Raw genomic sequence first — 22,668 nt, 5'->3', positions numbered from 1 at the left:
TTATTTAAGTGTATTAAAAAAATCTGTTATGCACATATTTTTCATCATAAACAAGGCACTACGTGTAATATTTCCAGAGCTCTGATGGTCTAAGATGTGTACAGAATTATGACAACAATAATTAGTAGATTAAATGGACTCAGCAGTTTGTGAGTTGTACTATACATTCAAGGCTCTAAATGAGCAGGAATAGTAAACAGACTACAAGACAAGGGATTATTTGTCTTAGTCTCTGCAGTGCAGTGAATGGTGAATGAGGTTTTGTTGAACAAACCATGGGAATGATTCCTTCCTGCCCCTCCTCCTGCTTGCCCATCATGGTGTAGGATTTGCCAGCTCCTGTCTGGCCATAAGCGAAGATGCAGACGTTATAACCCTCAAATGCATGCTGCAGCATTTCCTTTCCAATGTCATTGTACACAAGGTTCTGTGAGGCAAAGCAGGGGTCATCGGGCTGCAATAAAAAGAGAAAAATATATTTAAATATATGTATCATCACAATAAGATTTGCATATTTTCTTTGCTTTTAGTGATTAGAGTTAAAACTCACAGAGGTATGAGACCAATAGGAGTAATCAAAACTGAAGGTCTTTGCTGGTTCCTTTGGGGCTTTGGGGTTGAGGATAGCTGTGGAGGAGGAACAAAATTAGTAATGGGGTTGATATTTTCTAGATTGAAAGTTGAAGTGACACAAAAACTACTCGCATGTTCTGTTATTTTAAAAAGCTGCCTTTAGTTTGTTTGTGATGTCTTCTACAGAATTCTTTAGTTGTGTTTCTTCAACCAAAAGCAGCTTCTGTGCTCAATAATATATATAACCATGCATTCCTCATGTTTTCCCTTCATGTCTTTCCTGCATTTCTTTTTAAAGTAAATAAATAAACAAACAAACAAACAAACAAACAAACCGGTACACTGTAAATTTAAATTGGAGTTACTAAATAGACCCAAATGATTGATCTATCTATCTATCTATCTATCTATCTATCACTCTCTCTCTCTCTCTCTGATCCTGGTTGGCAAATAGCAGCTACCTCAGGTTCCTGTTCCTCAATTAGAGAGATATTTCTGGCAATGCAAGTCACATGAAACAGTGGCAGACTACGAGATGCTGGCTTCTTCTTCTTTTTGAGAACTGCAACTGTTGCAGCAAGCTCTGCCACATATGCTTTATCTTTAACTAGTGTTTTAATCATCATCATTAAGATTGACATCATTACAAAATGACAATCAAAAGCAGAGTTTGAATGAAAAACACCAGCCTGCTTCAATCACACCACTTCACCTGCTCTCGCTGAACACTACTCAGCCGTTCCCCGTCGCCACATGGACAGTTTTTAATGAACAGAAATCTGCTGCCATGCCTGGCATGTCACACTCCTCAACCATGCTGGTTGGTACTGCCGGTGACAAGTGCACTAGATTTCACACTGGATATGTGACAGGCAGAAAGCGGGATGTTAATTTACTATAAGATAACCACAGAAATCCCTCCTCTTAGACAAACTAAACTTTAGGGATTAGAGTTGTTTTGTGCCATGGCTACAGCAAGAGACTTTGCTCAGGCCAGGCAGACAAATGCATACCACCACCTTTAGAAGTGAGGAGGAAGTGGGAGAGGAAGGAGTGAGAAAGAGGCTAGTGAAAGAGGGGTTTGGAGAGACTAAAATAATGCGAGTGCTCAAGGCCCTAGCAACAGTCCAAACAGATCAACAACAGAAACCGAAGCCAGGACAAAAGGGAAAAAACTATCTGCGTCTTAGTAAGAATGCTACAGTCTGTGAGCGTAAATATTTAGAGCATTTTCAATCTTTCCAGGGAAGTCTGCAGAAGCAGTCACAAAGGAATAATTAGCGTTGTGTGATGCCCTGTGCTAATGGGCAAATTAAAGCCAGGTTTGGCTCCTCAACATGACGGTGCTTGAGAAGCTTTTGCATCAAGATGTCGCCAGCAGAGTGCCTTATGTGCTCAGAGGATTTCAGCGCACTTATCAATAATGCAGGAGATCTGGAGAGACGGGGATAGCATATCGTCCTCCATGGGTCACAGGCTGACAGAAAAGCACAGCATGTCCTCAGAAACCAGAACACTAACTGCTTCATGCTAAATCTATGATGATTAAAGCAGCAGCCATTTCACTGAAGCTCATATAGATTCATGCAAAAATAATCCATTTGACTGTGCACTCTACAATCTTTGAACAGGTTAAGGTGCGCAGGCAGAGTAGCAGCTTCCATATTGGGCACTGGAAGAGGATACAGCGAGACAGGCTGCTAAATAAATCCCAATTTCAACTTTGACCTGCCTCCAAAGGGAAATTGGAGACTGGGATGAAGAAATGAAGGGGGATTTAGGTTACCAGTGCCCTTATTCACCTTTCCTGGAACAATCTACAGTGGCTATTAATGAGAAAGCAGCCTAAGCTCTGATTCAGTGTCAATGAGGCAACTAAGCATTAAAAACAGAAACATGATGAGAGAGTTCCACATGTGGGGGCATTTAGACAGCGATATTCCTATTATAGGACAGAAGTCTGATGGTGACAAACTCTACCATACAGGGAATCAGCATTAAACAAGCTTTTTAATCTTTGACTCTCTCAATCTTCCCAAGTTCAATCTTGGACAAGACACTGCATGGTAGCAACTACTAGGAGATTGATCAGCTCCTTAATATTAATCATGCTCATGTAGTATATGTATCTCATTCAATAGCTTACAACATTGCTCCCAGAAAGGAGAGCTGGTTCACCCATGTGGTGTCATCAGAAGAGTGGGTCTCTTCTGTAAAAGCCTGTAAAGGTGTTCTGAGGTCAAGATACCCACACCTTCAAAAATGGGGCTCTAACTAGTGCTGCATCTGCACATAAAGGATACCAATGGCAACGGTTACATATTCACAGTCTAGCTTTTATTTACACATTGTGTTGAAAGAAATAAAAAGAAAAAAAACCCCACACCACTCTAATATTTGTTCATGATATTGGTTCGATACCGACTGAAATAGCTGGGTTGGGTGTCTGTGGTACTGTGACAACAGGGAGCAATCTATTTTATTCAAATATAAGTTATTCTATGTTTGGTTTGCTGTGCTGTGTGTGACCAGGGGTGCACTAGTTCCTAGAAAGAGAGCTTACACAGCATGGAGGAAGCTAACAGCAAACTATTTGGAGTTCTCAAGATATTTCATGCTTGCTACGCCAACAAGTTTGATTTGTTTTTTGTTGCTTTGCAGCAGTTTGTGAATTTATGTTAGCAAATGGTGTTTGCTAATGGTGCTTTTGCTAGCTAGCCAGGTAGCACTGGAGTCTATTAACAGCTGGGAGGCTCTGTGCTACATTCAAGAACAGCTAAGACAGATGGAGGAACAAGAACAAGTCCAATGGGCACCGAAATAAGCTGTGCCCATTGTTTAGAAGATTTCCTGTTTAAAAAAATAAAAATAAAAATAAAATAGCAGTTTTGTTTGTGCGTCTTCTTTGCGTGCTCACATTTCAGGCTGTTCCTCTGCACACAGTGTGGTGGCATGCTGCAATACCGAGAACTAAAAAAATCTGTTTTGTTTAAATTGGTTGAGTGTGGTTGAATGAATAAAGCCGAGTCCGACTGTGAGGGTACAGGGAACCAAGAGAGACAAAGATCAGTGCTACTCGAGGATAACAGGTGTTTTGTCCGATGCCACAGAGATTTAAGGATCAAATTAATAAATCCAAATTGAGATTTATTGGTTGTATTTTTAAGTTAGACTTCTCTGCTTTGGACACATTAACACTAACATATTCCAATTTTGTTTAAAAATAAGTGGAAATTAAAAAGTGGCATTATGTCTAACTGAAAAGCATAACAGGAAACCTTTTAAAGGACTGAATGACTTTATTTCCCGTGACAATTATTTTTGATTTTTGTTAACCGAGTGGAAGAGTGGACTGCAAATTATTCTGGTTATGTGGTTTTATTTCATTTGTCATTATTATAATGACTAGCACAAACGCAGGCCTGTGGGTCTAGTTTGCTTCGCTCAGGCATAAAAACACAGACGTGTGTAATTTTATCGTGCCATTCTTTTTATGTTCATTATCACGGTGTATATTAAGAAACTTGCTGTTCATAAACACCAAACAAATGATTTTTAAAAAAAATATATTGTTCTACTTCTTTGCAGACTACTTATTAACCGTTTAAGACAAGCCAATCAGCTACAGGCACTATTAGTTACAGTTTGTTGAAAATGTATGCATATCTGTAAACAAGAACACATTCCAGTGATCCCAAAGTGCCACTGTACTAAAAATTGTTTAGCAACATTTATTTAGAAATAACAATGAACACATATACAAAATGTAGACATAATGGCACATTTGTTTTGAGAAGAGCTACTGTACATAATATAAATAAAATGTATAATAATCTGAGTCTTAAAAATAAAATAATCCCCAAAAACTATATAGATGCAGTTGTGCTTTAATCCAATCAGAAAACGTCCAGTAGCAAAAACTTTCCATGCCTGAATATTCTACATATTCTTTTCATACCACACTTCTGTGTTAATTTTTTTCCCAAAACGAAAGGCAACAATTCTTAAATTGTTCATGTGTGGATTTATCATTCTCTCCTTTCTTCTCACACTCAGGAGTACAACCTATACATTTAACATCAGTATTTGATTGATACCTGCAATCAATCAGGATGTGACTGTGGAAAATACGCAAAGTCGTGGTACTTGTATCTACCAGGAGTAGAAAGGTTGGGCTGGTGTGTCACATGCATGTGTCAAATGGTTGTATTTGACGGGCAGAATGTGGAGAGTTTTATCCTCACCATCCTATATGGAGTCAATCACAAAACAGTGCCCTTACACTCTAGCATGACATGCCTACACCTGCACCTACACATCTCATAAAGCACATGAACAGGGATTCACACTTAGTAAAAGTCACAAATCCTGACTGAAATAAATAATACTTACAGTACCCCCACTTAATATTCAGCCACAGTCACACCCTGAACTTGAAATGGCAAACGCATCCTGCTGCCTCATAAGCAACGTCATCGTTCCGTCTTTCTCATCCATGGCAACAGGTACAGAACCAGATTCTGGTTGCCATAACAACTCAAACTGGGCACAGACGTGGAGGATGCGGCACATCTTGTCCTCTTTTCTCTCGTCTCGAGCGTTCGCCGTTATTGCCCTCACAAACTATTTAGACATTCTTAAAATTCAAGTTTATGGATAATTACAGTCATTTATCAAACACTGATTTCCAGGTTTAAATCCTTTGCACATCTTAACAACCAACATGCAGGTGGCACTGCAGACTTTAAGCCACTTATAATGTCAGACTCAATAAGGCACTGTTTATCATCCCGCCGTCGGTAAGCACTAAACATCGATTACATTAACAGATGACATGCAAATCTACACATATGAGGTACTCAAAAGGAGTCAAAATTCTCTTAAGACTGAGAAACGTAGACAAACAAAAGCTATTATGTGGCACATTCATCTGTTTGCTCTTCCGAAATGCTATGGTTTTACATTTTCAGCTCCTAGGAATTTAGGATTGATAGGATGCAAGCCCTCCACAAGCCCTCAGGGTGAACAGCAGTTAACTAACCACATCCTGACATCAACCTCAGCTGGTTGTTGCCAGCAGACATTTTGTGCTACAGTGCTCAATATGGGGTCTATAATCCAACCAGGAAAGAAAAAAAAACCCCTCAGTAATAAGGTTGTTAGGAGGTCTCCAAGCACCAGATGGAGACTAAAAGCTAGCCCTTTTCACCTGACGCTAACAGCCAGAGTCTAAAATGGCTGAACAAAATCGACCTCTCTCTCTTCCAGTAACCCTCTAAGGATACGCCGACTGCTAAGTGAAGCTGATCGATGATTATCTGGGATCACAGGCAGGGGGTGAAGACATTAGGGTGAATGCATATGGAAACTTTGAAAGAGAAACAAATGGGTGAAGTTAAAGGAACCCAGAGAAATAATATCTGTGCACAGCTGGAATGACAACACGTGCTTCTTTGAACAAGACAGGAATTTTAATCGCATCCCTGGGGTCTCTGTGTGCATATCCAAGCACATCTGTGTGATGTTCACTTCTGAATAATATCACTTCAAACATTTAATTCATATTTACTCACAAGAGTACAGACTGCTCTTTTCCACTAAATAAAAATGTCGGTCACACCAGTTGAACCAAAACCATGTGCACTTAACTACTAATTAAATAATCTCATGACATGTAACTTCACAGGCAAATTACTTTTAGTGATAGAAAATCCATTTGTAATAGCAGCTGAGAGAAACATTTAAAATTCAGCGTACAGCATTAGCGCCCAGCTTCTTACTTATTATTAAATATTGAAGGCCATAGTAATCATTTTTAAATGGATTGCAATTCACCGTCACTGGATGTTTTTATTTCTAGAGATTACATCTAGGTGCCCAAAACAATAATGGAACCTCACCAAAACAAACCCCATGTCAGAAAATAATTTTCTGCTTTGGTAGAGCTCTGGGTCTAGAATGATTTTCTTCTCTGCTAGTTAATATGTAAAATACAAGATGGAAGCAAATCAATTAAAATTGTTGTTGTTCCAATAATGGAATTTCTCCCAATAACATAATCTGATAATGTGGATCATGGTGCTGATTAGAAATGCCGCTTAAAACCTAATCTCTGTCTCCCTCTCCCCCTCTGCCATCTAAAAAACAAACAAACAACCCCCCCAAGAAACACCCTGCATTGGTATAAAAAGCCAGAGAGACAGAGAGGGTAAACTAAAACATTACAGCAACAAAGTCTGACAGTGAAACTGCTGCATCCTCTACGTCCACAGCTGGTATGTTTTACACAGATGCAGCCAGCACTGAATTGAGATCAGATCAGAGGAACTTTATTGATCCCAGAGGGAAACTGAGTTGTTATAGCAACATACAACACACAGTTTAGGTTGGTTTTTTTTTGCATCATTCCTGGTGAGATCTGCTGTCGCTTCCTTCCCTGTTCAGGTCGACTTTTCAATCAATCAACATTTGATCGATGCAAAGCATCACACGTTGCTCGTTGCTCGACACGCTGCACGGAAGCATGTTAACCTTGGCTGAAAACTCGCCTTCACAGGCAAATACATACACAAATGGATGAAATGGCAAATCCACAAATTAAGCATTCAGCTGTGCTCACACTGGAAGAGATTCATTTGTCATACATCACTTTGAAGTTGACAGCTGGTCGCTTGCACATACTCCAAGCTCTGGTTGCCTAGGTGACCCTCTATTGTACTACCAGGTCATATGTCAATTAGCGGTAATCTTCGCTTTCATTGGTAGTTGCTTCAGTCGCTTACCGGGAATTTGAGAAAACTTGACCTGAGTGCGGCCTACTTCCCATTGCCTGCAGTTATGACACCTGAAGTCGCAGAGTATCATTCATTTTCTATACAGAAGACTTGAGGGAAAAGGTATATTTTAAGTATATTCACTTAAAATATTAAATCTCCATTTAAGGTCACCGTTGTCAAGTGACACTTCATCGTGTGGTTCTTGCAGTATGGATAAGAATCACAGCTGCTTCATGCTACAACACAATTATTCCTTTTGGTAAAAAGTGTGAGGTATTGCATGAGAAATAGAAAATGTTGTGTACACTTATTTCAAACTACAGCCTCCCACCTGTGTCAGTTTGTGGATGAATGGTGAAGCGAAACAGCTGTTGACATGAACCAACGATGTGAGCAGTGCCACAGTAACGCTAATATAGCTGTTCACTCTCAAGTAGCAAGACTCAAGTTTGGATGAGGTACATGCTGAGTTGGCCACAGAAATTCTCTGCGTGTTGCATCCAGTGTATTTAGGAGAGTGTGTTTGATGGCTCGGTTACCAGGGCTGCGGCACAGGTGACAGAGTTGTCGCTGGATGCGGCTTAAAGCTGAGGGCTAAAAGTAGTGTCTGAGCACTGCAGCGCACATTTGCAAACAGCTGAGCTCGTCGCAGCCACAACACAGCACATACAACATCTCCAAAATAGAAACGTACACCTTGATTACCCCCCTTGGATACAGTGACGTTCATGTAAGGTCAGGGTGGGTTGCCAGGTGGCCTTTAATTAAAAAAATATCGACACAGCAAATTAATATGCCTCTGTTAAATACTTCTGCCAGAAAAAAAAAAACTTAACTTTCCAAGCAGCGAGCTGAGTTTTTCTTACAAGGAGACATGACCCTTTAAAACAATCTATATCACAGTCACTGACTCAGACAAACTACAACAAACTTTTCTATTCATGAAAGAATCAGACATTTTCATTTGATCAGATGAGTGTATTTCAGAGGCACTGCTGGAACTTTAAAGGAAGGCACTAAAAGCATCTCAGCTTCTACTCAGAAGTCCGATCACGTCATTCTTCTACTGGGTGAGAGGAGAGAGGAAAAAAGGCACAGGAAGACACTTGAACAAAGCACTGAATGCAGGGTATTGCATGCAGGGTTAGAGCCTGCAAAACACATTAGGTAATCTGTTATGACAAAGCTCTATGCGCCGAGTCCCCTATGTGACAATGACCCTTTTCACACTGCCCTACCCCCCTCTCTTTTTTTAGGGAAGAAAAAGCATTCAGAAAAATATATACTCTCAGTGTTTTCATTGGAAAGTGACTGGAGTTAGCTTAAAAGCAAATGTAAAACAACAGCGCTCCATTCAAAAGCATGCTTTATTTAACTGATGCTCTAAAAGTCAAGCTTTAAATGCATTCAATACATGTGCCTAGGTTATCTGATGAAATATGGTCTGAGCAGGAAATCAGTGTTTGCATGTAGTGCAAAAAAAAAAAAAAAGCCCTTGTTTACTTTCTGTTTCTGAGCTATCACATATAAATCCCACCACCTACCAACTTAAGAGGATTTCTTTAAAGCATTTTGAGTGATAGTAGAGAGAAAAGAGAGGCAGTCTAGTAGGAGTATGCTTTTTTTCCCTTAATATGCATACATGTATGTGGTAACAGGCTTTCTCTTAATTCCTCGCCCCAATTTAGGATACTGGGTTTCTTGTTAGCATGGTGAGAAATAAGAAATTGCTGAAAATCTTGAATCAATACATTTTTAACAAAAGTTGTTCCAAAAGGAAACAAAAAAGCCCCACATGCGTAACCTGATTATAGGTGGAGTTGCCCGTTTAGCTAGAAAGCAGTGGGAGAAGCGCAGCCCTGGCCGGCCCATGTGCCAGCTGTTCCAGCTCTGACGACTGTCTATTTATACAGCAGCAGATGGCAGTTAGTGCCTAGCATGCCGACAGACTGTCAGTGACAGGAAGGAATGGACAGATTTCAGCCGCCCAACCTTTCTGCTGAACTTGTAGCCAAACCATACATTGCTCTGAGCCCACAGACACTGATAGCTGGCGAGTGCTCCAACTACCTCTTGATATTAGCAGCTTATGTGGACTCACTGAGTCCAGGATAACAGAGACTAAAGAGAGGCTTCTAGAAGCCACCAGATAGAGAAAACATGCAAGGCCAGCAGGACTCCATTCAGGAGCTAAACAAACACAGAACTACAACAAAGAGAGAGGGATGCCAGGCAGCCTCACAGGTGGTGGCATGCAGGGTTAAATGAAATCAATGCTGAAATAAGACTAAATTCTTTTTTTTTTTAATTAAAAAAAGAAAGAAAAAAAAAGGTTTCAATTCTAATTACCTAAACTCTGTATGTCAACCTAAACTCTGGGAACATACTCCAGGATAGGGCTGGGCCATATCATACCATTCACGGTAATACCAGTATAATGTTGGGCAACGATAAGAAAATGAAATATCGCGATAGAATATGGGTAAAACACGCATGCTCAGTGCCTTTATTTTCATACGCACATGGTGGAAAAAGCATGGCGGCGACAGAGAATGAGATGGGCGAAAGCGGATCGTTGAATGAAACGGATGAACCAGAATTGGTTTGTAAAAATGCTGCAACTTCAGTGGTGTGGAACTGGTTTGGCTTTCGGCCGTCAGATACACAACAAACCACTATTTTTGGTAGAGCATGCTAGCGGGCCGCCGTTATTACCGTGTTTTTTGGAAAATACGGCACACTTAAAATCAATCCTTTGATTTTTCCGAAAATCAAAAGTGCCCCTTATAATTCAGTGGGCCTTATGTATGAATTCTGGTTGTGTTTACTGATCTCGAAACGATTTTCTGTGGTACACGGCGCTCGAAAATCTGTCAAATGTTTTAGTAAGACTTTGCTGAGCTACGAAGCCACACCGCTTGATGGATTGTCGGAGCATTACGGCTATCGTAGGCAGGAGCCTCGCGGAGTGATACGTACTGTGCTTCAACATAATATTACCGTATTGTGTGTGTATAACCTCTTAAGTTTTGTGGATATTATACATTGTTATGCTCAGGATATGTCGGCCAATTTCCTCTGGAAATGCCTTTTGGTTAAACTGTCAGCAAGGAATTTGCATTTGCACTGTTAAATTTTTATATAACTTTAATGCACATATTTATTTATTTTTTTTGCACTAATAAAGTTGTGGAGTTGTAAAGTATTTTGTCTATTGTCAATTATATCGTCAGTTATATCGTTATCGCAAATTTTCAACTGTATATCGTGATAAATATTTTTGGTCATATCGCCCTGCTCTACTCCAGGACCTTTAATTAGCTTTTTTCAGCCATTTTCACAGCTTCAAGAGGCACCGCTTTTCCAAGAATTATATTCTCCTTGGTGCAGGTGCTGCCTCAAAGGTCAAAGGTCTTTCCCATGACAACCTGTGCCGAGAAGTAGTTCAGCACGTCCAGCTCAGCTTTAAAAGAGTCTGGTATATTCCGATTTAAAAATAGCACTTACTTTTAGAGCACTGGATATTTCCTGCATTAATCTTGGCACAATAAGCCCGTGGAGCTGCACGTGCTCAACTAAAAAAAGAGGATCTGAAAATATTTACAGAGAAAGCAGTTCCTCTAAAGTTTAAATTTTTAGAAAATTTGGTTGCACACTACAGAACAAGATTTTAATGTCAACTCAACTGAGGTGATCAACACTGCGAGTTAGAGCAGTGATTAATTAATAACATTTACACACAGATGATGCTATAAAACATGAAATTACAGCTGAAAAAGTCGTAAAAATGACTAGAAGAGCAAAAAAAAAAAAAGGGAGAGAGGGGCTGATTCAACTCCAGTAACCTATGACTTTAACATGAGTGCGGTGCCCTACCGTCAGAAACAATAAATCCTGGAGAAAGGAAAGTTTCTTTGACAAGTATAAATGAATGGATCGGCAGTGCAGCATTACTTGTTTTTATATTTAAATCATGATAGAGCAACATCTGAAGTCTGTCTAAAAACAGTGGGGATGCAATGGTTTAAGCAGCCAATATTCAGCTTGTGGAGCCACACAACATGACATTTATTGATGTCAGTAGACAATGTTTATATCAGTTTTGGGGTCACATCAGTTTTAGGGTCCTTGAATCCAGTTCCAGAAATCTGCATATTTGAATTTGTGCTTAAAAAGAGGGGGAATAAATAAAACAAATCAAAGACAGAAGGAAAAAGAAAAAATTCAGTGCAGAAATCCTCAGAGCATCTCTTCAGTGCTCAGATTATCATATGGCCCAAGAACAGTGGGAACAACAGTGGAGACCGAGCTGTGCAGACACGGGGAAGACAGCACTGCTCACAACAAGCTCCTATTTTACAGAGCAGTGACCTGGATTTCCTTAACTAGCCTCTACTCTGCAACACAAATCTCACTTTAAATGTTCCCTGGCTTTCTGTACGCATTGTGACATCATGAACACCGAGCAGGCGCATGGATCAGTGAAAACCTCACATTTCTTTTCCTTTGTTGTACATCTTTCAAAAAACCAAACATTTGGGTTAAGCAGAGATTGATGCCTCATGTTAACATTAGATGAGTGAACCTTTCACAGAACAGTTTCTCTGCAGAGAACAAAAGTGATGTGTGAAAGTCTGTGTGCTGCATGCATATGCATCCATGAGTGGGTGTACACTCCAATGATCTTCATTAGCTTCCCAGCAAAGGAATCCAGTACCTGACCTAGTCATGGGTCAGCTGTCCCGCCTGATTAATTAAGGTTTCAAAAATATTACACTGCCAATCCCTCCACTCTGGACGCATGAATAATACACAGGGAGCAATGTGCCCACCAACAAGCTACTCGTGCTCAGACTGCAAAGCTCCCTGGGCTGCCTCTGAATTCAGCCCCAGACTGTGGGAGGAAACCAAACAACACAGTCTGGAAAGAGAGCTGTGTCGGTGAGGGCAAAAAACTTAAAAACACATTCACTTTCTTGAATGTGGGAAAGTCTGACCATTTCAGTCAACTTAAGCACCGAACCAAAGAGCAGGGATGAGGAGCAAGCCAAGAACTGACGGAACATGATAACAAACATGCCATTATCTTGGCTTTTTTTTTTGGCTGCCAGTCAGAGATGAATGGTGTTGGATGCAGGTTGTTGGGAACGCAAAGACATTTAAAGAAATACCTGCTGGTTATGTGGTGTGCAGGTAATCAAATGAAAGCACAAAAGCATCACCCTATACTCTGAACCCCGCATGTGCTGATTGTCCTGTGCAGACGTTTAATGTTTGCATTCTTCTTAGCCATCATGCAATAACATGAGGGAGACAAGCAGAGTGATAAAGAAATATTTTCAGTGCTAAGAAAAACAAGGAGAGTTAGAAACAACTGAACCAGCCTAAATACAGAGATCTCTCAATTTCTACTAATTTCTGTTCGCATTTTGTATTTTAAATAATGAAGTGAAAATGCAAACACAGGCTTCCAATTATGATGGCACTGTCTCCCTTCACTGGTAGCTAAGCTACAAACATGCACGGTCAGCCTCAATCATAATTATGACCAAAACCTCACGATGTATTGCTATGTGATGCTGCCTCACGCTGTCCTACACGTGAAGTGTGCTCATGCACGACTTTCACTGTCTCTCTGCTGCGGCTGCGTTTGCACACCCCCTCCCCCTACCAGTCAGCTCCTCTAATATCCCACTTTTTTCTGCAAAAGGCTCACTCAGATTTTCTGATCTCTGTCGCAGGCTGAAAAGCTAAAAACAATGAGGTAGATAGAATTTAACCAATGGGATGCATGGAAAAAAACACAACCATAAGATAAGTACAGAATGAGTTTGGCAAATTTCTAGCTAGTGTGCTATGTGAGAAAAATAAACCTCGTGAGATCAGGAGGTATGCTGCTTTTCCAGATGTACTGCTTTATGGCATTGATAATACCTACGCTTAAAGACATCTGGAGCTGATCCTCAAGCCCTCAAGTTACAACCGAGGATCACGTCATCCAACTATGACATTTGCTGCAAGTGTTTGTAAAAAAAGAGGTTTCTAATAAGTCTCTTTGTTTTCATGTAGCAATTAAAACACAAAGATATGACAAAACAGAAAAACAAAAAGCAAATAAATAATCAACAATGGAAGTTACAAGACTCCTTCCCGTAATAAGCTGAACAAGGAAGAAAAGACAGGTTATTACAAAAAAAATACAGGAAAGCAACTGGCCTAATCTGTGGCAACATGGAAAATGGTTGGGTGATCTCAGTGATCTGTCTTCTAAAGCAGACATCTGTTATACTCTGGGTAAATAATTGTTTAGGCTTAGAGAAATCTCCCCGAGAGCCAAAGAAGACCATTTTAAAAATCCAGTTATTGAACTAAAATTCTAGATAGCAAAGTAAAATCTGCCATGGCTCAATCTTTAACCATGATGACGAGTAGCTAACTCTACCCAGATCTCAGGCTGCGTCAGCTCAATAGATGGAGTGCATCAATTAATGAGGAGGTGTTTCTATCCATCTGCTATGATGCTGATATATAACAGCAGATGTCTCTTCTCTGTTTGGCTGTAGCTTCTGTTAATGACAGTCCACGGCTTATTTATAATACACAGTACATTACAGCCCTGCATGTTATTAAGATATTTCATTAGTCTAGCTCGACCACAGCAAGCGTCGCTGCGTCCACAGTTTTTCTAAGTCTGAGAAATTACTGCTCAGACTCCTTCCATAGTTTCCGTACCAAGAAATCCCACAATGCCTTGTGTCACTCACTTCAGTTGACATCAGGATCCCATTTTCCACAGACTATGGCCCAAACAACATGCTAAACATGAAAAACTGTTTGCAGTTTGAGCAAATGAGTGTGCATAATTATGTAGATTACTGAGTAAGTAAATTGATGTTGACTAAAGTAAAATGTTTAAAAGGAGGAACACTGGAAACAAAATAAAAACTAGCTGCCAAAAAGCAAACAAAAACTGAAGTGAAAACCACAAGAAACTTGGTCAGTTACAAAGCTGTAACCACTTTGAGGAGTTTAACACTTTCCCTTCTGACATCAGCCACATCTAGAATATGGCAGCATTCAAGCTTCACCCTCATGTGCAAATGCACTGTTGTGGGTTCTTATTCATTTCTTATTAACAAAGCATAATTCAGTGTTAATGGGTAAGGCCATCGGGGCTCTGTGCAATGCTTTGTTTCTCATCTTAAATAAGAATGGTGCCATTTGCCAAACACGTGACACATGAAGAGAAGCTTATCAAAAGAATCTGAGAATCAGAGACGATTCCAGTACCTGAGAATGTCTGATTAAAACCTATGGTTAGTATTGTTGTAACTAGGTCAGCATTCAGCAGCCTACATGCTATTACACAAAGTGACCGTGTCTATTCAAACGTCCCAAACATATGTCCACCAGTCAGTTTCAATAACTGCCAGAACATCAGCATTTAACAACAATTTGCAAAGCTGACCCCAAAAACAGAGCGTCATGAAGAACCACAAGGCAAAAATATTATAACGCTGTGGTGGGTTTCCCTCATATGCATTTTAAAAAAGCAAAGAATACAGAAAAAGAGAAGCTTTTATTCATTCACTGCAGATGTTTTAGTATTGCTATTGCTTTGACTACTACAGGAGACAACCACAGAACATATGACAGTGGTTTCATGAGGCACAGCTCATCAGACCCTTACAGGGTTTCTATTTCCTGTTTATAAGTTTGGCGTGTACCTTGGTCTAGGGTTTATGACTTGGTACATTTCATATGTCAAAGAACCCTCAAGCAAGATGGTGAATCCTGAATGCCTCCTGATGAATCCATCAGAGAGTCAGTGTGCGTATGATAGAAAGTTCTTAAAAGGCACAGAATAAAGCGCTGCATGAGTGGTTATCTGAATGGGTACATGTTGCTTTTTGTAAAAAAAAAAAAAAAAAAAAAAAAGTACTTGGAATACTCTGTCTAGAAAGATGTTATACAAGTATTAGTACGATTATTTACACACACTAGCTAGGCAAATAGTGTGCACTTAGCAATAATGCTCCATGAAAAGTCGGTGTCTTGCTTACAAATTTAAATATGTTTATGGACAGGTAAGGGTGAGCAGAGCAGGGATGGGTACCGGTATCTGGTGCCATTATGGCACCGGTTCTGACATAAACAGTAGTAACCAGACCGAAAAGCAGCGCACATTTCGGTGCTTTATTTCGGTGCTTTTTTTTTCCTGAGATGTCATACACTATATTCTAGCCAATCATTTTACGTTTCCAAGGATAGTAGGCGGGCCCAGGTACGTAGGTTCTTTTAGAGCAGAGCTACAGATTAAAAATGCCCAAGGCGAGGCGGTCAAAAGTCTGGCTGTACTTCACAGCAAAAGATGCAAACTCAGCAGCCTGCAACAAGTGCTTTAAGGTGATACTGTCAAAGGAGGTAACACCTCGAATCTGACGACGTATAGCATTTTGATAAAAGCCGAGAAATGCGCCGTATTTGATAGCTTGCTGCGAGACCTCCCACCGTGCACATCTACTGCGGGTGTGGTGCCTGTTATCGGACACGGAGTTAGCAACATCCCCCAAAAACCCGAAGAGGAGAGTCCTGGCCCCTAGCCCTGCCAGTGTAGCAGAAATGATGACGGATGATGATGGCAGCAGCAGCCGTTCTTCTCTGCGTGAGTAGCTTAATGTTGTTCGTGTGTAATTTACGTTGAGTACGCTAACCACGTTATTACATTAATGCATGTAAGGTGAACTAGCAAACACCGTCGTAGTTACATGCGGCTGTCTTCTTGTTTGATGGCAGATACTCTCTTCACCCTGGCCAAAAAGGCTAAAATGACCAAAGAAAAAGTGGAAAACAGTTAAACATGAGAGGTTTTTGGACAAAGTTTGTGTTTTTTCCATTGTTTAAGCACTTCTTCCAGCCAAGAGTGATACCATAAATCCCCTATAGCTGCAGAAAAGGCTAACATTGTTATCTTTTTACAAAAAACAGCTGAACATGAGAGGTTTTTGGACCAATTTTGTGTTCTCCATTCTTTAAGCACCGGTTCGAGCACCGTTTAAGCACCGGTTTGGTACTGGTATCGGATAAAACCTAAACGATACCCATCCCTAGAGCAGAGCGCTTGTACGCTGTTCAAAAATACCAAGTGCAATGTTAAATGTGAGTTAAGACGTAACAATAACAATATTAGCACACAGTCTCCCTAGCTTCAACAGCTAGTTTAACACACTCCTCGATACACTAACTGTGTGACTTTCTGTAAGACACCTGCTATGAGTAGTTCAGCTAAAAACTGGGTGAGCTGCATAACATGCATTTGTGCCTCTCAGCTGACAGTCCCGTGACACAGTAAACACAGGCTGCCTGTCCTTCCTCCTTATTAGGAGGTCATGTTTGAATGTAAAAGTTTGCTCTGTACATTTGTGAATGTTTGGCTCTAGAACTATCTGAGTGATGAGGAATGTAACACCCTAGAGCGGGTGCATGTCGGTATGTATACACCTGCAAGGGTGACAAGGATTACGGCTTCTGGGCGTGGTGATCTGAGGCAAGCCAAAGGATTACTGGTCTTAATCGGGTCAATCAGTCCTGTCTGCACAGGGTTCAGCGAAAGTATGACTGCCCCACATCCAAACCCACCTTCCTTGCTGCATGTCCCACCAATAACTGCATTTCATTGACCTGAAAATGGTTCATTGTTATTTCTGCTGTGATGAGAGCCTCCTCTTATGTGTAACTGACACTGGAGCTGAGCTCGTTCTTCCCTGCAGGGTAAGGTCAGCATCCACTTACCTCATAGTGAGAGCACACTTGGGTGAATTGTATCTGAAAGGTGAAGGCTTAATTGATGTGGTGACCTTCTGTTTGTGCTTTCAATTGGTCATTTTGTTTACTCTTAACTTAAGTGATAATATCGTCTAACATCCCGTTCTTGAAAATGTGGCTAGTGTAGACTACTGATAAAGCATTAGAAACACTATTTTTGAACACCAGACAGCGACTAGACTAGACTGCAGGTTTGCAATCAGTTGACAAAATGCTTCATCATAACATCTCTGTGTGCTTTGTAAGCTCTATTGATCATCTCTGGCTATACATCGTGAGTGGCTCCTCACTGGCTCAAGGGGCACATAACACATGAGTTACATAACAAGATGGAAACTGAAGTGAAGAACACATCAGGCCCCAGATTAAGGCGGAGTTTGGGTGTACTGGAGTTATTCAACATTTGGAGTACCAACACAAAATTAGCGGGCCATCGCGTCACTGTTTTATAATTACATTAGCTCTGGTATGTCTGAGAGCGTCTCCTGAATGAGGCCTTTGCTTTGTTTCTGTCTCCCCGCAGAGGCCTTGGACACATTTCCTGCACACTGGATAATCAATTTGCTGCTCCTTTGCTCTCATCCTATCCTTGACAACCCTCTCTGCATGGTGAAAAGGGGAAAGAGCGAGAAAGAGACAGAGTTCTTGCCCCCTACCGCCATCTTTCTCTGTACTGTTGACACATGCACACAGGCGGGCACATATGCCCTTGAGCCAGTCACAACAATAAGGGGAGTGTCATGGCATAACGCACACATCTGCCAAACACCTACAAGCTGACCACGCAACATCCCATTTCCGTCAGGCAGCCTTCAGCCCAATTTAAATGCAAGCAAAGACCAGTGAAAACATTAGAAGTACACCCATACTGCGCACACACTCTGACTGGCTAGTGCTACATCACAGCTTATCATACACAGGCAAAAACATAACATACTGACCAGAGATTTTTTTTTTAAGGGAATTTCCAGTAGCATGGATTTTAGAAGTTTCTCTAGATGCTGTTGTTTCACCACGTCAGACACCAACTGTTTCATAGCCACCTTCCACGCCTTCTGGAAAGGCTACGTTGTTGGGTTTTTGATACCCAAAGCTGTTTGGGTGTCAAACAACTTGGGTAAACTTGGGATGAGTCATGTTTAGATTTTTGTTTTTTAATGATGCAAAATTAGACATTTACACAGATGGACGCTGAACATATCACTTAGAAAGAAAACACTAGGTTGACAAATAAAAACTCCTTGGTAAATGTAACACTCATGTGACTAATTCTATCTATTTATCCTCTTACTGTTAAAAACATACCATAGAAATCTTGATTATTAAAATACTGTTCAAATGGCAATGCTGTGTCTATTTCATTTTGTTAGAGTAAAAATGCACAATGGCTTTTAGAAAGTCTGGGGGAATACAACGACCACAACAACAAAAAAAGTCAGATTTTTTTTAAAACTTCGAGCCAAATGATCTCAGTATGATCCTGTGCGTGTCTGAGCCATCAGGTAAGATTCGGCCTCTCGGCATCCAAATAAGACAAAGCATTCTCAGCATACCATCTGCAATGAAGTCCTGACGAAGGGAGAGTATGGCCGCCTGCCAGCCTCCCTTTCTGCTCTGCAATCTGCCCATGTGAAAGGAGGCAGAGTAGGCAGTACCGCAGCCTACTCCTCTCCCTCGCTCGCTCACACACACTCACTGACTAACCCCCCTAAAAAACGCTGCATATTCCACTGCAGCTCTGCTACAAACCACGAGTCACCCTCCAGCTCCTTCGGGTGACATTGGCATAATGAAAACCCAAGGATATAGAGTAAAACTACTAGGGATTTGACACAAAGCTTCTCTTTGGTAGAGTGTGAGAGATAAAGGACAAGTGAGCCATAACTGGTAGGGACACTTGATCTTATGGAAGATTCATATAAGCTTAGTCTAATGAGGGTGATATAAGACTGACAGACAAAACTCGAGAGCCTGCTGGTAGAGCATGTTTCTGTTTCCACATGCTGTCTCGTTACTGCGGGTTAATAAATGCTTCCACGCTAACGTCGTGGAGCTTGTGCTCAGCTGGAATGAAGCACACACGACAGAGTCATGAGTAAGGAGGCAGCTAGCACTTCACAGTAACGGATGACTCACAAGTAAGCAGGTTGAATCACATGACTGCAAACCACGTTCAGGTTTTCTCTTCTTGCTCTGCTATTGCTTATCATATAACACTGTCAACAAGCATGCTTTACAGTAAATAAGGGCACTATCACATAATCAAAGCTGATGTGCCTCGCTTAAAACTAAATCTTAGATGGTCTTAACATCCTTCCCTATGCCTCAATCACGGATTAGTGCAACATGAGAAAAGTTATAAATATGTACATTTTTACTTAACCTGTCAGACTTTGAATAGAATAAAATTCTTAAAGAATAATCCTTTAATTGTCCCACAAGCGGAAATTTGGTTGTAACAGCAGCCAGAAAGACACATATACACATTGCATCTCTATCTCAATCACTGTGGTTCAAATAGGGATGCAAATCTTGTAAATAATTAACTGCCAATCGTGTTTTATATGCATCCAACAACCTCTTCACAAATTGTTTGTGTACACTCAAGAGATAACGCAACCATAAACTATAAAGCAGCACACACATCCATTAAAGAAAAACAGTGGCCGTGTGATAAAGCCTAGCTGAACTGGGGGTGCTGGCAGGCCACGCTGTGGGACGACCCCTGGGTCTCCCAGCGTAAACCAACTAAGTGTTTCTCACACAGAATCTCCTCTGGCATGCACACCCCTCCAGAGGAGGAGGAATTTCACTCTGTAAGCCTTTTATTCTCTTTCAGGCTGCTCGTCCCCAACCGTCCACTATTCAGTTTGCTCATTCTACTGTTCTCTGCTAAGACGCCTGGAGGAAGAACATGCAGGAGCATGCATGGTACACCAAAGTGTTCCTGCAGACTGGACCTGCATAAAATCAAGATGCTTTTTTTCCCTCCAGTTTGTGTTGGTGGTCTTGCATGCGTGCCAGTAGGCCACTTACTTGTAGTGTTGCCTTGCATCTGAATGATACATTTTGACTCCTTGCTGATCTCCCTCGAGTTGAAGGGTCGAACTCGAACAGCGACTTTCACAGAAGCCCCAGACATGTTTGCAGTTCAAGTCCGTCTCCCTGTAAGATCCCTTGTGTATATCCCTCCTAAAGGAAACAGAAAAACAAGTGTGCATCTCCTCAGTTAAAACAATAAGTGATGCAGTGAAGCCAGACAATGTTTGCTTCCTTCTTTAAAAATAAAACAAAAGTGCTATAGTGAAAAGGAGCAGAGCCTGTTTTCACTAAATGTAAATCAAACACAATGAAAGTCCACCCCCTCCCAATTTTCAGTCATAACAGCCTACAACAAATATGGCCGACCAAACCCGATGAAGCCTTTAATATTTTGTAAACAGCAGCCGATCATACATTTAGCAAATCAAACAGAGGATGGAAGCCTTTATATTTATATCATAAACCCACAGTTTACGTGAAATGCGCTATAGCCGAAAACAAAATACGAAGATCACAAATCACGATTGTTGCATGCATAAAATAACGTGGCGTTAAAATACCACACAACTTTCCATCGTTTTTACAGTCCATTTAGGCTATACAACCCGCACCCGGTGACTACACAGCCTAAATATCCTATGTTTTTCCATGTACTTGCAGTCAGCCATACTTGCCGAAGCATACGCCCATGAAATCCTATCTCCCCTATTTGGCGTGAGCTACAGCGGGACAGCTAACCGAGGGCCTGTCTGTTGCATCTGACACTGTTCATTTTGTGCAGACGAAGAGCTTAAATTTCCCCCTTTTAAAAAAAAAAATCACATTCGCTGATATTAGGAAGTAGGCTAATCCTCCGCCGCTGCATGTTGGGGAATAGTGCAAGGGAGGAGTTACATGCTTATTTTAGCAGCCCAGACTGGATACATTGTTCACATTTACCCTATCCGGCAGGGTTAAAGGCGTTTTGACGTTAAATCCTACCAGAGGCGAAGCTTTCAACAGTAGCAATTATATTTTCTATTTTAAGCTAGCTTTAACCCGTTAAATGTTATTGGCTCCGACTTCAATATTTACGACCTACAGTCTAACGGAAACAGCTATCCAACTATAATCAACTAAACCTATAAACAAATTATTCTATATACTGTAACAATTAAGTACATATATATGTTTAATTCTTTTGTGTTATCGCAACCATGGCCACGTAGAGGTCCACTGACCACCGGACATGTATTAGTTAACACAGACAACTGCTCCCTATCCATCGTTGAACTAAACTGTAATAACAACCCAGTGCACAACAGTCCCCCAAAATATAAATATATTATTTTTAAAAAATATATACTTACGCTTGGAGACTCTTGCAAAAGACAAAACCAAAACCACCGGACAGTGGCGAGAACTAACGCTAGCTAGCAGGCGTCAAAATGTGTTGTTTCTATCAGAATCTGTGCGCAAGGAACCTGCTATAAAGTCCATTTCCGTGAAAAACACCCATTATAGCGGTATCCTCCGGTGGAAGGATTTGTATTTGGAAACGGCCACTTCGTTGACTACTTAAGTCTCCCTTACAGATAAACGGCGGACGCCTATCTGCACACTAGCGAGAAGAAGAATTGGTAGATTGTCTTGATTTACCGAAGAGATTACGTCAACTCCCTCTCAGCGCGCTCACGGACAGGCTGGCGGGCCAATGAGCAAACAGAGAGCGGCGAAGAGCCTATGGCGTGACTCGGGGTCGCGAAGGGGGAGGGAATAGGTGGGGTGTCGCTCCCTTTTTTTCGCCCGTGACGCCACACTGCAGGATTTCTCATTACCGCTACCCGCAGCACCGTGGGTTACCGCAAAGATCGCCGCCTAGCGACGTAACTGTTCCGTGCATCACGAATTTATAAACCAAATTATTTATATTTTTGCTAATATAAATTGCCTTAAATCAGGCACAAGACATGTCACTGACCATAAAACAAAATAAAATGAGCAAATACATTTCCTGCTGTGTTTGAATATAATCAGTTCAATTAAATTTTACTCATTAAGCGCCAAATGACTACGGCAGTTGCCTCAAGGCGCTTTTTTATTGTAAAGACCATACAATAATAGAGAGTAAACCTCAACAATCAGACAACCCCCTCTGAGCAAGCACATGGCTACAAGGGGAAGGAAAAACTTCCTTTTAACAGGAGGGAACCTCTGGCAGAACCATTAAGAGGCAGGTTTGATTCAAAGCAATTCACTTTCCTGTGATATTTTTGCAGTTGCAGTTTCTTTTTGGAATGAACTTGGATTTAAAAGTTTAACAGGTGTCCTTGCCAGTAAATACTGGACTGTCACCAAGTTTAATTGAGAACAATGACTAACCTATTCACATTCCAAAAAAAGATTGCAACTTTTTTGTTACCTTTGCTGACACAAAATGAAAACAGGTTTGCATTATAATTGCCACATCCAG

At 40.9% G+C, this 22,668-nt stretch overlaps 1 protein-coding gene across 9 annotated transcripts in view; it reads right to left on the bottom strand.

The window, feature by feature from the left end:
- kif1b (kinesin family member 1B) overlaps positions 1-21,873 on the bottom strand; it is a 60,962-nt gene extending 39,089 nt beyond the window's left edge. For 5 of the 9 annotated variants that reach the window (XM_084917497.1, XM_084917499.1, XM_084917502.1 and 2 more), the window contains exons 1-4: positions 21,566-21,866; positions 20,211-20,366; positions 551-627; positions 275-454 (exon numbers count right to left, since the gene is read on the bottom strand). In XM_084917497.1, coding sequence (XP_084773623.1) covers positions 275-454; positions 551-627; positions 20,211-20,316 — 363 coding nt within the window. In that variant the 5' untranslated portion in view covers positions 20,317-20,366; positions 21,566-21,866. Of the gene's footprint in view, positions 1-274; positions 455-550; positions 628-20,210; positions 20,367-20,890; positions 21,007-21,565 lie in introns of those variants that run through there. The other 4 variants (XM_084917503.1, XM_084917504.1, XM_084917505.1 and 1 more) reach the window with 3 other exon arrangements.
- Positions 21,874-22,668: the final 795 nt, after the last annotated feature.

Source organism: Perissodus microlepis, chromosome 20 (genome assembly GCF_051167445.1).
Source record: "Perissodus microlepis isolate ML-2025 ecotype Zambia chromosome 20, ASM5116744v1, whole genome shotgun sequence".
Taxonomy (NCBI): domain Eukaryota; kingdom Metazoa; phylum Chordata; class Actinopteri; order Cichliformes; family Cichlidae; genus Perissodus; species Perissodus microlepis.
This window is presented reverse-complemented; position numbering and strand designations above follow the sequence as displayed.